The 11843-nt window shown below is 43.7% G+C and overlaps 1 protein-coding gene across 3 annotated transcripts in view; it reads left to right on the forward strand.

Moving 5' to 3' along the window:
• Nucleotides 1-10854, forward strand: part of LOC149452888 (uncharacterized) — a 42682-nt gene extending 31828 nt beyond the window's left edge. For all 3 annotated transcript variants that reach the window (XM_089688877.1, XM_089688876.1, XM_089688878.1), the window contains one exon: nucleotides 7589-10854. In XM_089688877.1, coding sequence (XP_089545003.1) covers nucleotides 7589-8562 — 974 coding nt within the window. In that variant the 3' untranslated portion in view covers nucleotides 8563-10854. The remainder of the gene's footprint in view (nucleotides 1-7588) is intronic.
• Nucleotides 10855-11843: the final 989 nt, after the last annotated feature.

Below are 11843 nucleotides of genomic sequence, written 5' to 3' on the forward strand. Positions count from 1 at the left end.
CTTGGAAAAAAATGCTGCTTCAGTAGTCACTTCCACAATCCTGACCTAGGCGAATTTGGCATCCCTTTCTCCGCCCCCTCCCACATCACATGTCCCAGGAGGCTGCAGAACCATTTGAACTTGCGCATGCGCAGTGTGGAGCCAGCTGTGGTTCCTCAGAAAGCCACAGCCAGCTCCCATATCCAAGATGGCAGTGCTGGGGGACTCACAGAAGAACCGACTGCAGGAAGACAGCACTGGACTCCAGGCATGGGTGATTAACTATTTTTTTAAAGTTAGCAACTTCAGTATTTGTAGCTGCTGACATTTTAAAAAAACAAAGCTGGAGTTCTTCTTTAATCAGGAGCCAGAAGATGTCTTATTTAGGGGTCGGTTTACTAAAACTCGAGAGTGTAGAAACTTGCGTAGCTGTGCATAGTAACCAATCAGCTTCCAGCTTTTTTTGGTCAAAGCTTAACTGAATAAGTTGAAGTTAGAAGCTGATTGGCTATCATGCAGAACTGCACCAGATTTTGCACAATCAACCCCATAGGTTTTTGCTGCTGTGATTTACGGGGTAGGGTGGCTACGTTCATTCTCCATGGTCCCACTGTATTTAGGAATATAGCCACCCACCTTTGCTCACTACTGGGATGGATTATGGACTATGGGACTGACTTTTAATATAAGGACACTTACCTTTCCAGGGATCCAGCAATGTCCTCACCCAAGCCGATTCGGGTGCAGCTGCTGGCATCTTAAAAAAGAAGTATTGGGTTTGTTTTTTTTCCCCCCAAATTATACTTGCGTAGGTGGATGCAGGATTGGTCCGATGCTGCATCTGTCCTCTTTCCGGCCCTAAGTGTGAGAACTCAGCGGTCACATGACCATATTCTCACAGCCGCTCTGAGCAGAGAGTGGTGACTTTCAGCCCGCTGTCTGCTGAAAAATGGGTCACAGGAGAGCAGAACGAGCTGCACTTCTGTGATCCAGAGAAGTACAGCCAAAAGAGCTTTGGTTGTACTTCCCCTTTAAGTAAGGGAAACCAGCAGTGAAGCTTTGCAGCTTCACAGCTGGTTTATTACTGCACATGCATGAAGTGCACTGCACTTTGTGAATGGTCCTGCAGGCTTCTGGGACCTGTGAAGTGTCTCAGAAGGTAAGGAGGGGGGGCCCAGCTTCCGGCTCAGATTGCAAATAGGCATCTGGCCAAAAGTGGGAGCAGGTACCTGTCAAAACCAGGAAACCAGGTACCCGCTACCCCCCCTCCAAAAAAAAGTGACAACTGTGGGAGGGGAGTACACAAACAAGCGGAATTTCCCCTTTTGTGTGAAATTCCACTTTAATGCATCTTCTGCATTAAAGTGGTTGTAATCCCTCACATATACCCAGTGAGGTTACTGGCCTCAGGTGATACACAGAGATGAAGCAAATCATCCTACATAAGTTGTACCTGTCTACCTGCAGTCTTCTCTTCTCTACATCTATTCAAAATTATGAATTTCCACAGCTTGTCTAAAATTTCAGAAAAAAGGAGGTGAAGAGCTGATGTTACACTCTGCAGCACTGAGTGAGAAGAGCTCTGAGAGCTGATTGGAGGAAAGGAACACCCCCCTCCCTCCTCCACACAGGAACAGAGCTGAGGCTGTCAATCTGCTGGAGGCCCTCCTGTCACCATTTTTCTATCGGTGTCAGGAAAACTTGTCAGAAGAGACTTATGCTGATAGCAGACAAACTAAGCTGCAGACAGAAATAACACGACGTGCCTTGAGAAGTACACACTATAGAAGGATATGCTTTGTTCAGATTTCATGTCTGAGGTTTACAACTACTTTAGGGTAAAAAACCTTCTGTGCACGGGTCCCCCAGCCCCTCCTTATACTTACCCAAACCTGGTCTTGATCCTTGTCCGCTCTCTCCCTCACGCAGCAGATTGATAGCAGCAGGAATTATTGGTTTCTACTAATGTCAATTAAATCCTGTGACAAGGGAGCAGGGGGTGGGGCTGAGCCATGCTGTGTGTGTCTATAGATGCACACAGCGCTGTTCAGGATCAAGCCTGCACGAGTGCCTCCATAGGAAGTGGCTTCCTGGGGGGGAACTCACCAAAAAGGTGGAGCCAGGAGTGCTGGTTGGGAACCCCAGAAGAGGGGAATTGGGGCTGTTCTGTGCAAAACGACTACACAGGCAGGTGAGTATGACATGTTTGTTATTTACAAGAAAAAAAAAAAGGTTTACCATCACCTCAAGGAACATGGATTGATCACCTCCCTGCCCTCAGCCTGTGATTGGACAGTGAGATCACCCTGTGCTCTCTCCTCCTGTCAGCATGTTTCTTATCACACGTGCATAAAGCATACCTGATTGGCTCTAGTACTGTCCCTCGCCCTCCCAGCCATAATGTGTTGCTGAAAATACTGCAGGTATGCATTTATATGTGTTGAGCTGCTTTGCCAGCCCATTCTAAATGAAGGGGATAGCTTATTGCATGTAAACACATCAAAATGCATGCACTGTTGGCACCCAAGTGTGAAAGAGCCCTAAAAGCACAAAAAAATAAACATTTTAGGATGTATATACTGTATATAAATGTATATAAGACTGAATATGAGATGGGCAAACCCAGACGGGGGGGGGGGGGGTAGGGGGGTTCCATCATTTGTTATGCATTACCTGTATAGGGGGGCTTGCTGATCATTGTAGTTCCTCCCGTTCTAGGCAGCCGGCAGGTTCACTATGCCTGATTTACAGTACAAAAAAACTCCTCTAATTAGCATTAATGAATTCAGTTTCTCGCAGCATTCCACATTCTGATGAGCATAATTGCAATCTGTTCTTATTATCGACTGCTAAATTCTGCTTGACTGCAGATCTCGACGGAGGGCCTTGTTAATTCCACCGAGTGACATTTAAACAAAGAAGTAGTTTTAAATAATTGATGTCTTTGTTTATAAAGTTTATCCTGGGTAACGATGTCACGGGACACATTGTTAATCGCCACCTGAAATATGAAGTTACGGCTTTCAGGTTAGGGAACTCTGCTCTAATTACCGTACACAGCAGGATATTGCTTTAATATGGAGGCAGCTTGGATTTCTAAAATAGGAACAACTAATGGTTTTGTCTGATTTCCCCTACAATGTCGGGGCGCTGACACCCTTACTAACTATGTGTCCATGCACATGATAAGGGATGAGCGGGCTGATTCTTGGACAAAACTCAGTCCCAGGCTAAACATTTTTAAAACAGTTCTCCAGATACAGCAAGCTCTGGCTGCTGTACTTTTTAAAGTGGAACCTCATTCAAAAAATGTAGTCCCACTGGTTCGTCCCCTGCCCCCCCCACAAGCCTGTAACTGAGCTACAGATATTTTTTTTTGGGGGGGGGGGCAGTGAGTATCAGAACCCGCTCCCATTTCCACAGTCCTCACCTATGTGAGGATGGTGTCCCTTGACCAATCCCCTCCCGCAGACTCCTGGGGGCATGTCACATGTCCCAGGATGCTGCAGGACCATTCACTAATTGCCATTCAAGCTTTCGCATGCGTAGTATGGAGCCAGCTGTGGTTCCTCGAAAGGCCACAGACCATTCCCATATCCAAGATGGCTGAGCCAGGGATCCTTAGCGGTAAGAAGAACCGGCTGCAGTAACTGTTTTTTTTAACCACTTTCCGCCTGTAGGATGTCAAATGATGTTCTTGGGTTGAAGTGGTTATAGCACCTGCAGGCACCATCCAGGTATCAAACATTTCAGTGGGCAATTCTTTCTTCAGTAGAACTGATTGCAGTGGCTGAAAAGCCATGCGATTACTACTGCAGATGGTGGAATGGGGTTCACCCCCCTTCTGCCACTTCCTTTCCCGGGTTCTCTCATCCGATCGCGGAACACTTTGACCAGTGCTGACAGCTGCACTACACAGAGAGAAAGAGAGAGAAACTGACGTTGTTCTTCCCTCTCTGTGACCCCAGAAACCGGAAGCAACAAAGATGTAGTCACTTCCGGTTTCAGCTCTTTATTCACTTTGCTGTTATCGGCCAGAAAAGCAGCCGATCAGACCGATCAGTGTTGGCATTGGAGGCAAGGAAAGAGATTTGGGATCTAATAGATCTCTCCATTGAGAGGACCTTTCATAGCCCATGCTTTCACAAGGGATATATATGTAAAGCGCTGCATAAATTGATGACGCTATATAAGTACCTGTAATAGTAATGTTAATGTTAAAAATCTTCAAATAAAATAAATAATAACAATAATAAAAAAATTTAACGCACCCCTGCCCCTTGTGCTTACGCGCAAATGTGAACACGTATGTAAGTCCCGCACACAAAAGTAAACAGTGATTGCATCACACTTATTGAGGTATCGTGAACATCTGAGTGAGAGCAATAGTTATAGCTCCAGACCTTCTGTGTAACTGTAAACTGGTAACCTGTGAAGGCTTTTACCGTGTCGCCTACGCAGATTTTTTGGTACTGTAGATTGGTGCCGTTGCACGGGCATAAACCGTTTTAAAGCATGACATGTTAGGCGTCTATTTACTTGGTGGAACATTATCTTTTATATTTTAACAAAAAAATTAGGAATTATATAGTACTTGTGTGAAATAAAATTCATTAAATTGTATTTTTTCCCAGAAAATTGCATTTGAAAAACTGCTGAAGAAATACCATGTGATGTAAAACTTTTTAACATCCACTATTTTATTCTGTAGGGCCTCTGCTAAAAACATATAATGTCTTGAGGGTTCTAAGTAATTTTCTAGCAAAAAACCCCCCTGATTTTTACATGTATGAGAGAAATGTCAGAATTGGCCCAGTAGGGAAGTGGTGAAAAGTCAGCAGCTACAGTATTTGTAGTTGTCGATTAAAAAAAAAAAAATGAAGTTCCTCTTTAAAGCGGAGTTACGACAGTTTGATAATTTTTTCTTCTAAAGGTACAGTGGGGATCGAAAGTTTGGGCACCCCAGCTAAAAATTTGTATTAATGTGCATAAAGAAGCCAAGGAAAGATGGAAAAATATCCAAAAGGCATCAAATTACACATTAGACATTCTTATAATATGTCAACAAAAGTTAGATTTTATTTCCATCATTTACACTTTCAAAATAACAGAAAACAAAAAAATGGCGTCTGCAAAAGTTTGGGCACCCTGCAGAATTTATAGCATGCACTGCCCCCTTTGCAAAGCTGAGACCTGCCAGTGTCATGGATTGTTCTCAATCATCGTCTGGGAAGACCAGGTGATGTCAGTCTCAAAGGTTTTAAATGTCCAGACTCATCTGACCTTGCCCCAACAATCAGCACCATGGGTTCTTCTAAGCAGTTGTCTAGAAAACTGAAACTGAAAATAGTTGACGCTCACAAAGCTGGAGAAGGCTATAAGAAGATAGCAAAGCGTTTTCAGATGTCAATATCCTCTGTTCGGAATGTAATTAAGAAATGGCAGTCATCAGGAACAGTGGGAGTTAAAGCAAGATCTGGAAGACCAAGAAAAATATCAGACAGAACAGCTCACAGGATTGTGAGAAAAACAATTCAAAACCCACGTTTGACTGCACGATCCCTCCAGAAAGATCTGGCAGACACTGGAGTTGTGGTACACTATTCCACTATAAAGAGATACTTGTACAAATATGGTCTTCATGGAAGAGTCATCAGAAGAAAACCTCTTCTACGTCCTCACCACAAAAATCATCGTTTGAACTTTCTAAATGAACATATAGACAAGCCTGATGCATTTTGGAAACAAGTTCTGTGGACCGATGAGGCTAAAATTGAACTTTTTAGCCGGAATGAGCAAAGGTACGTTTGGAAAAGAAGGGGCACAGAATTTAATGAAAAGAGCCTCTGTCCAACTGTTAAGCATGGGGTTGGATCAATCATGCTTTGGGGTTGTGTTGCAGCCAGTGGCACAGGGAACATCTCACGAGTAGAAGGAAAAATGGATTCAATAAAATTTCAGCAAATTTTGGATGGTAACTTGATGCCATCTGTGAAAAAGCTGAAGTTAAAGAGAGGATGGCTTCTACAAATGGATAATGATCCTAAACACACCTCGAAATCCACGGGGGATTACATCAAGAGGCATAAACTGAAGGTTTTGCCATGGCCTTCACAATCTCCTGACCTCAACATAATTGAAAATGTATGGATAGACCTTAAAAGAGCAGTGCGTGACAGACAGCCCAGAAATCTCAAAGAACTGGAAGACTTTTGTAAGGAAGAATGGGCAAAGATACCTCAAACAAGAATTGAAAGACTCTTGGCTGGCTACAAAAAGCGTTTACAAGCTGTGATACTTGCCAAAGGGGGCAGTACAAGATATTAACTCTGCAGGGTGCCCAAACTTTTGCAGACGCCATTTTTTTGTTTTCTATTATTTTAAAAGTGTAAATGATGGAAATAAAATCTAACTTTTGTTGACATATTATAAGAATGTCTAATCTGTAATTTGATGCCTTTTGGAGATTTTTCCATCTTTCCTTGGCTTCTTTATGCACATTAATACAAATTTTTAGCTGGGGTGCTTAAACTTTCGATCCCCACTGTACCCACGTGAGAGTGGCAGCTTATGCAATGCAAGTTGAGATCACCTGTACTTGTAATCCTTTGCTTTCCTTATAAAAAAATACAATTACTTACTGCACCCTCATATTGTGAACGCTGTCATCTTAAGTGTGGGCATCTGAAGCTTGCTCAGACATTCTTCTGGGAAATTGTGCAGCTGCCTTCCCACCATTCACTTCTCATTCTTGCGCCTGTGCAGTGTGAAGAAGGCGCGATCTCATACCTGTGCAGTGAGAAGAAATCCCAGAGATCGCGTCCCTTCCGGTCTCATAATAAGGCAAACTTTTGGTATTAGGCATTCCCTAGGACTGCTGGGATAGATGACGCGATATCCCAGAAGCCCTAGGGAATGCCTGATGATGTAATCACCTAGGCGGCCGGGACCGGAAATGGAGACAAATTATCAATAAAAGATATTTAGGAAAAAAAATATACATCTATATATATACATATATATATATTGCCAAAATGGACTGTGAAAAGGGAGACCATTGTCTTTCAGGGGAAAAAAAAAAAGGCTGGAAAGAAAAAAGGCTTTAATCAGAAGCTTCCTCCTGCATTACCTCTTCTTGGCAACAAGATGTTCTCAGTATTCCAGTTTGATTGATGGACAGTGACTGAAAACTTTACTGTGAGTGCAGGGTGTCATGGCCCCGCCTCCTGAAGCAGCATTTTTACGCCACTGATACAGAAAGCGGAGTCGTCATGTCTCTACATTAGGATCTCCCAACCCAGGTGTGAAGATGAAGACCCTGTAATGCCACGTAACTGGCCTGAACTTTGGAAAAGGTAAGTATAAGAAGAAGAAAAAATACAGTCAATAAGGGCCACAAAGGTAGGAGAACGTTTGAGTAACAGGGACTAGGGCAAAGCCCGGAGTTTGGCTTTAACCTCTTCTAGGCAAAATTGGTTTTAAAAGAATCTTTTCTTACACCTTACAGAACTAAAATAAAAGTTTTGGCTATAGATGTACGTTAATGTTTCTTATTTTAGCCTTGGTTGTCCTTTAAGTGTCAGTTTGCTGTTAATTTTTTTTGTTGCAGAACTATTAATGGACCATCCAGATGGCCATTTGGCACCAGAAGACTCTCCGCCCCCTCCTTGCCCTGACTGTGGTCGGACATTCCAAACCCTTCGGGCCCACAACCTGCATCGGCGTAACCACTCTGCTGATCTCTCCTACACTTGCAAAGACTGCGACACAGCCCGTGCTGGCGCTACAGAAGGCAGCGAAAAGCCCTATGCCTGCTCTCATTGTGGACGTCGTTTCTGCTGGTTACTAGCCCTGCACAGCCACCACGAACAGCAACACACAGGACAGCGTGGCTACCAATGTTCGCAGTGTGGCAAACAGCTGCCCAGCCAGCCAGCATTCCGTAGACACCAGCAATCTCACCGCAAAGACAGGACATGCATCTTCTGTGGCAAAGCTTTCAACTGCTCGGCAAAACTAACACGGCATATGCGTATTCACACGGGGGAGCGACCCTATCAGTGTCCAGATTGCCCTCAGGCATTTACGCAGCTTGAGACCCTTCGTGTCCACCAGTGGACTCACGAGGATCCCAAACCCTACCAGTGCAAGGACTGCGGGCGAAGGTTTCGGGCCCAATGCACTTTTGAGAAACACAGGAAGTTGCACATTTCACGGAAACCGCACACTTGTCCTGTGTGCTGCAAAACCTTTTTCTTCTCTTCTCGCTATAAGCGACACCTGCGTGTTCATACAGGTGAAAAACCCTTTCAGTGCCAGCAATGTGGAAAGCGCTTTAACCAACGGTCTAATTATCAGCGACACTGGGCTATTCATGTAGGCAAGAGGCCTTTTCCTTGTGACTTGTGCGAAAAGAGTTTCAGCCAGGCCTCAAATTACCGGCGGCATCTGAGAACTCACCGCAAGGAGGCAGATAGGTGGGAGGAAAAGGGGGACTTTAAATGTATCGAGTGTGGGGTTCACTTCCAGCATGAAGGTGGGCTGCATGAGCACTACATACAACATGCCAGAGGGGAGGTGTGACCAGTGCAATGAATCATTGTTCTGCCTGCATCCTGTACACCCTGTTTAATGTTCTGCACCACCCAGAAGGATATTTCAGTTATAGTGTCACAGACCTCAAAAGACCTACAGGATCACAAGGGGCCAATTAACAGACAGATGTAAGGGCATTATAAGTCCTCAGACAGATGGAGAGAGCTGCCACAATTAAGCCGGTCCTAAACAGATTTTAGGTTCCAGACAGGTAAGAAGGTCTAGGTGCTTGCAAACCACCCATATTTATCGTCATAGGTCTGAGTAGTGGCCACCCATCCATATTCAGGATGGAAAGTCTGAGTGGTTGCCAACTACTCATATTCAGGGAGGAAGGTCTGGGTGGTTTCCAACCATTCATATTCATGATGGAAGGTTTGAGTGGTTGCCAATCACTTATATTCAAGGTGGAAGATCTGGGTGGTTGCCAACCACACATTCAGGGTGGAGGGTCTGGGTGTTTGTCAACCACCCAACCTCCCATATTCTGGGTGGAGGGTTGGGGTGGTACCAACCCACACATATTCGGGGGAGCGAAGGGAAGTTCTGGGTCGCAACCACCCAAACATATTCAGGATGGAAAGTCTGGGTGGTTGCCAACCACCCATTTTCATGGTGGTATCTGTCAACCGCCCATATTCAGGGTGAACCATCTGGATAACTGCCAACCACCCATGATTAGAATGGAAGGTGGTTTCCAAACAGTTTTATTCTTAATAGAAGGATTCACTGATTGCCAATCACCCACGATTGCCTATATCATTCAGGAAATGGTAAGAATGATTTTCAAGATCCACATATATGCAACAGTGCTGCTTTTAAACAACTACATCACCCATGCTAACTGTTCACTCTTAAGACAGATTCAGGTAGGCCTCAAAGGTTAGGGAAGCCTACAAACATGGTGGCCGGCTGTATGAACAAGCAAGTTGTGGCAAAGAAGGTCTAAGCCAGCCTTTCAGATAGTCCGTACATGATCACTTTAAACTATGTCTAGGCACAAGATCAACACCCGTCAAACAGATGTCTCTGTTAAGGACCTGACTGGACAAGGAACCACCTGGTACCATATCTTATCTCTTTGGGAGTAGTGATTTCTGCACTGAAGTGTACATCTGTTCCCGCATGCACCATGGAGGCTTACCATTTATGTTGAATTCTTTGTAAATTAAATAAAAGGGAACACAAAGCCGCCTAATAACCAAGGCAGTTTGGTGAAGCTGGGAACTTGAGTTTAGAGATCTCTCGGGAGAGAATGGAAACTAATGAGATACATGAAGGGATAATTCAGTTATAGATGTAGAAGAGTTACTTACAGCTCTTCTATCTATTGGAATCTAGCAGTCCCTGCCCACCCTCACTTGTGACCAAAGTTCCTAGTTCCTTCCTGTTCCACCTTTAAGTTCTTGGCATTCCTGTCCATCTTGGGTTGTTCCCATTCTTCCTGGTCCTTCTTATTTAAGTGTCCTTTTATCATGGAGCGGTAAATGACCGCTGCTCAGTTCTCCAGCATTCTCAGAGAAGACAGTTCTCCTCTGAATGCCTTTTTATGAAGCGGTGTAGATCAGTTCTCCGAATGAAGGGAGAAGCGATCTACAAATGTTTTCAAGGCTGGAAAACGGCTGCTTTTACTATAATCTTGTGAGATTGCAGTAAGAGATCAGTCAAACACCATTTACTAAGCAGCGGTAAATTATTGCTGCTTCGTTTGCAGTTCCTCCAATTCTCCAGCTCTGAACTGGAGAATCTGGAGGGAGAACACAGAACATCAGTGAAGGGCTGAGATTACTCCTTCATATACAGGCCATCTGTGTGCTGAGATGATCAGTGGAGAACATGTTCTTCACTGATCATCTCTGTTTCCTAAACCACTAATGATCGGAGATCAGCAATGATCTTCAGGATTGCCGCTGATCGCTGTTTCATAAAAGGACACCTTAAGTAGTAGAACAGGGATGACCTTCTTATGATGACAGATAAACACACCAAGAGTTAAGTCACAGATCTTACCTTGAGAATTAAGAGACAGTAGGTGATTTGTTGCTCCAGTATCAACCAAAGACTGAAATATCATTTTTGGGTGGACTGACCAGCTAAAATGGCACTACCACTCCTGCCCATTCTGCACCTCCTCAGTGTAAAGAAGATGAATATAAGCACACTGTGTCAAGTGAAATTTGCACTGCTATTGTCTGTAAGGTTTACTGTATTTATATGCAAATTGAAAAATTTGACACAAAATGAATATGTAATGTGTAAGAAATAAAGTAAATAATCATCTATTTGAGTTACTTGTTTTTATATCTGTAATCCTCATATGTAGTAATTTCCTGCACCTTGACATAAGCTGATATTATTGAAAAGCTTGCTTTAAATTTCATAAGGCCGAGGTATTGATTTTGGTCACAATAATGCTTTTAACACTGAACTCCAGGCAGATGTATAAGGCACAGATAAATGCAGTTTTTAAATCATAAATACATTATTACATTATTGATATGGCAGCTATGTAAGCTGAATTTGACCTGGAGCCTAACGTACAGTTTGTAAAGCAGAGCTTAGAAAGGGGAAGGGAGAAGCAGAACAAAGAGCCAGTTATGTGTGCTGCAGTGCAAGGAGCATGCTGACAGGAAGAGAGAGCAGAATGAAAGAGATGAACTCATCACTGTGCTGTGTCTATATTAGCTGGCCAGTCACATGGTGGAGAGAAGACCTTTAAGTGAAAGTGAAACTGCAGCAAAGAAAGCATCCGCTTACCTGCCAGACAGGGATTTGCTGTGCAGCAAAGTTATGTACTTCTCACCACTGGATGTATAGAAAAACAGATGCAGTGGCAGGTAAAATGTCTCTTATGTATGTATTTTAATCTGTGTTTGCAGCTGTTTGCCTGGTTTTCAGGTGCAAATTTCAACTCCAGTGGTCACAATTGCTGGAAAACTGTTCTGTATGACCAAATTAAAGGTCAGATTAATTTGTACAATAAGAGCACCCTCAGGCAGTCTTGTCACCTAAGGGGGTTGCACAGGAACCTTCGGTTCAGCTGAACATTTCTGTTCATGTACATAGATGGGGGAAGGAGATGATTGAATTGAAAGGTTCATATTAAAGCAGAGCTCAATCTCAGTCCCGTGAAGACTGAGTACCACGAAGACTAGCAGTTTGTTTTCTTATTCCAGGTCACAATCCTGTCCTTTTTGTCTCTTGGTCAGTTGACCATGTCGACCTCGCTTATGCTTCTCAGACAACAATTTCCCGGAAACTGTATATGC

Source organism: Staurois parvus, unplaced genomic scaffold (genome assembly GCF_062004578.1).
Source record: "Staurois parvus isolate SC_StPar_1 unplaced genomic scaffold, SC_StPar_1.0 ptg000457l, whole genome shotgun sequence".
Lineage (NCBI taxonomy): Eukaryota > Metazoa > Chordata > Amphibia > Anura > Ranidae > Staurois > Staurois parvus.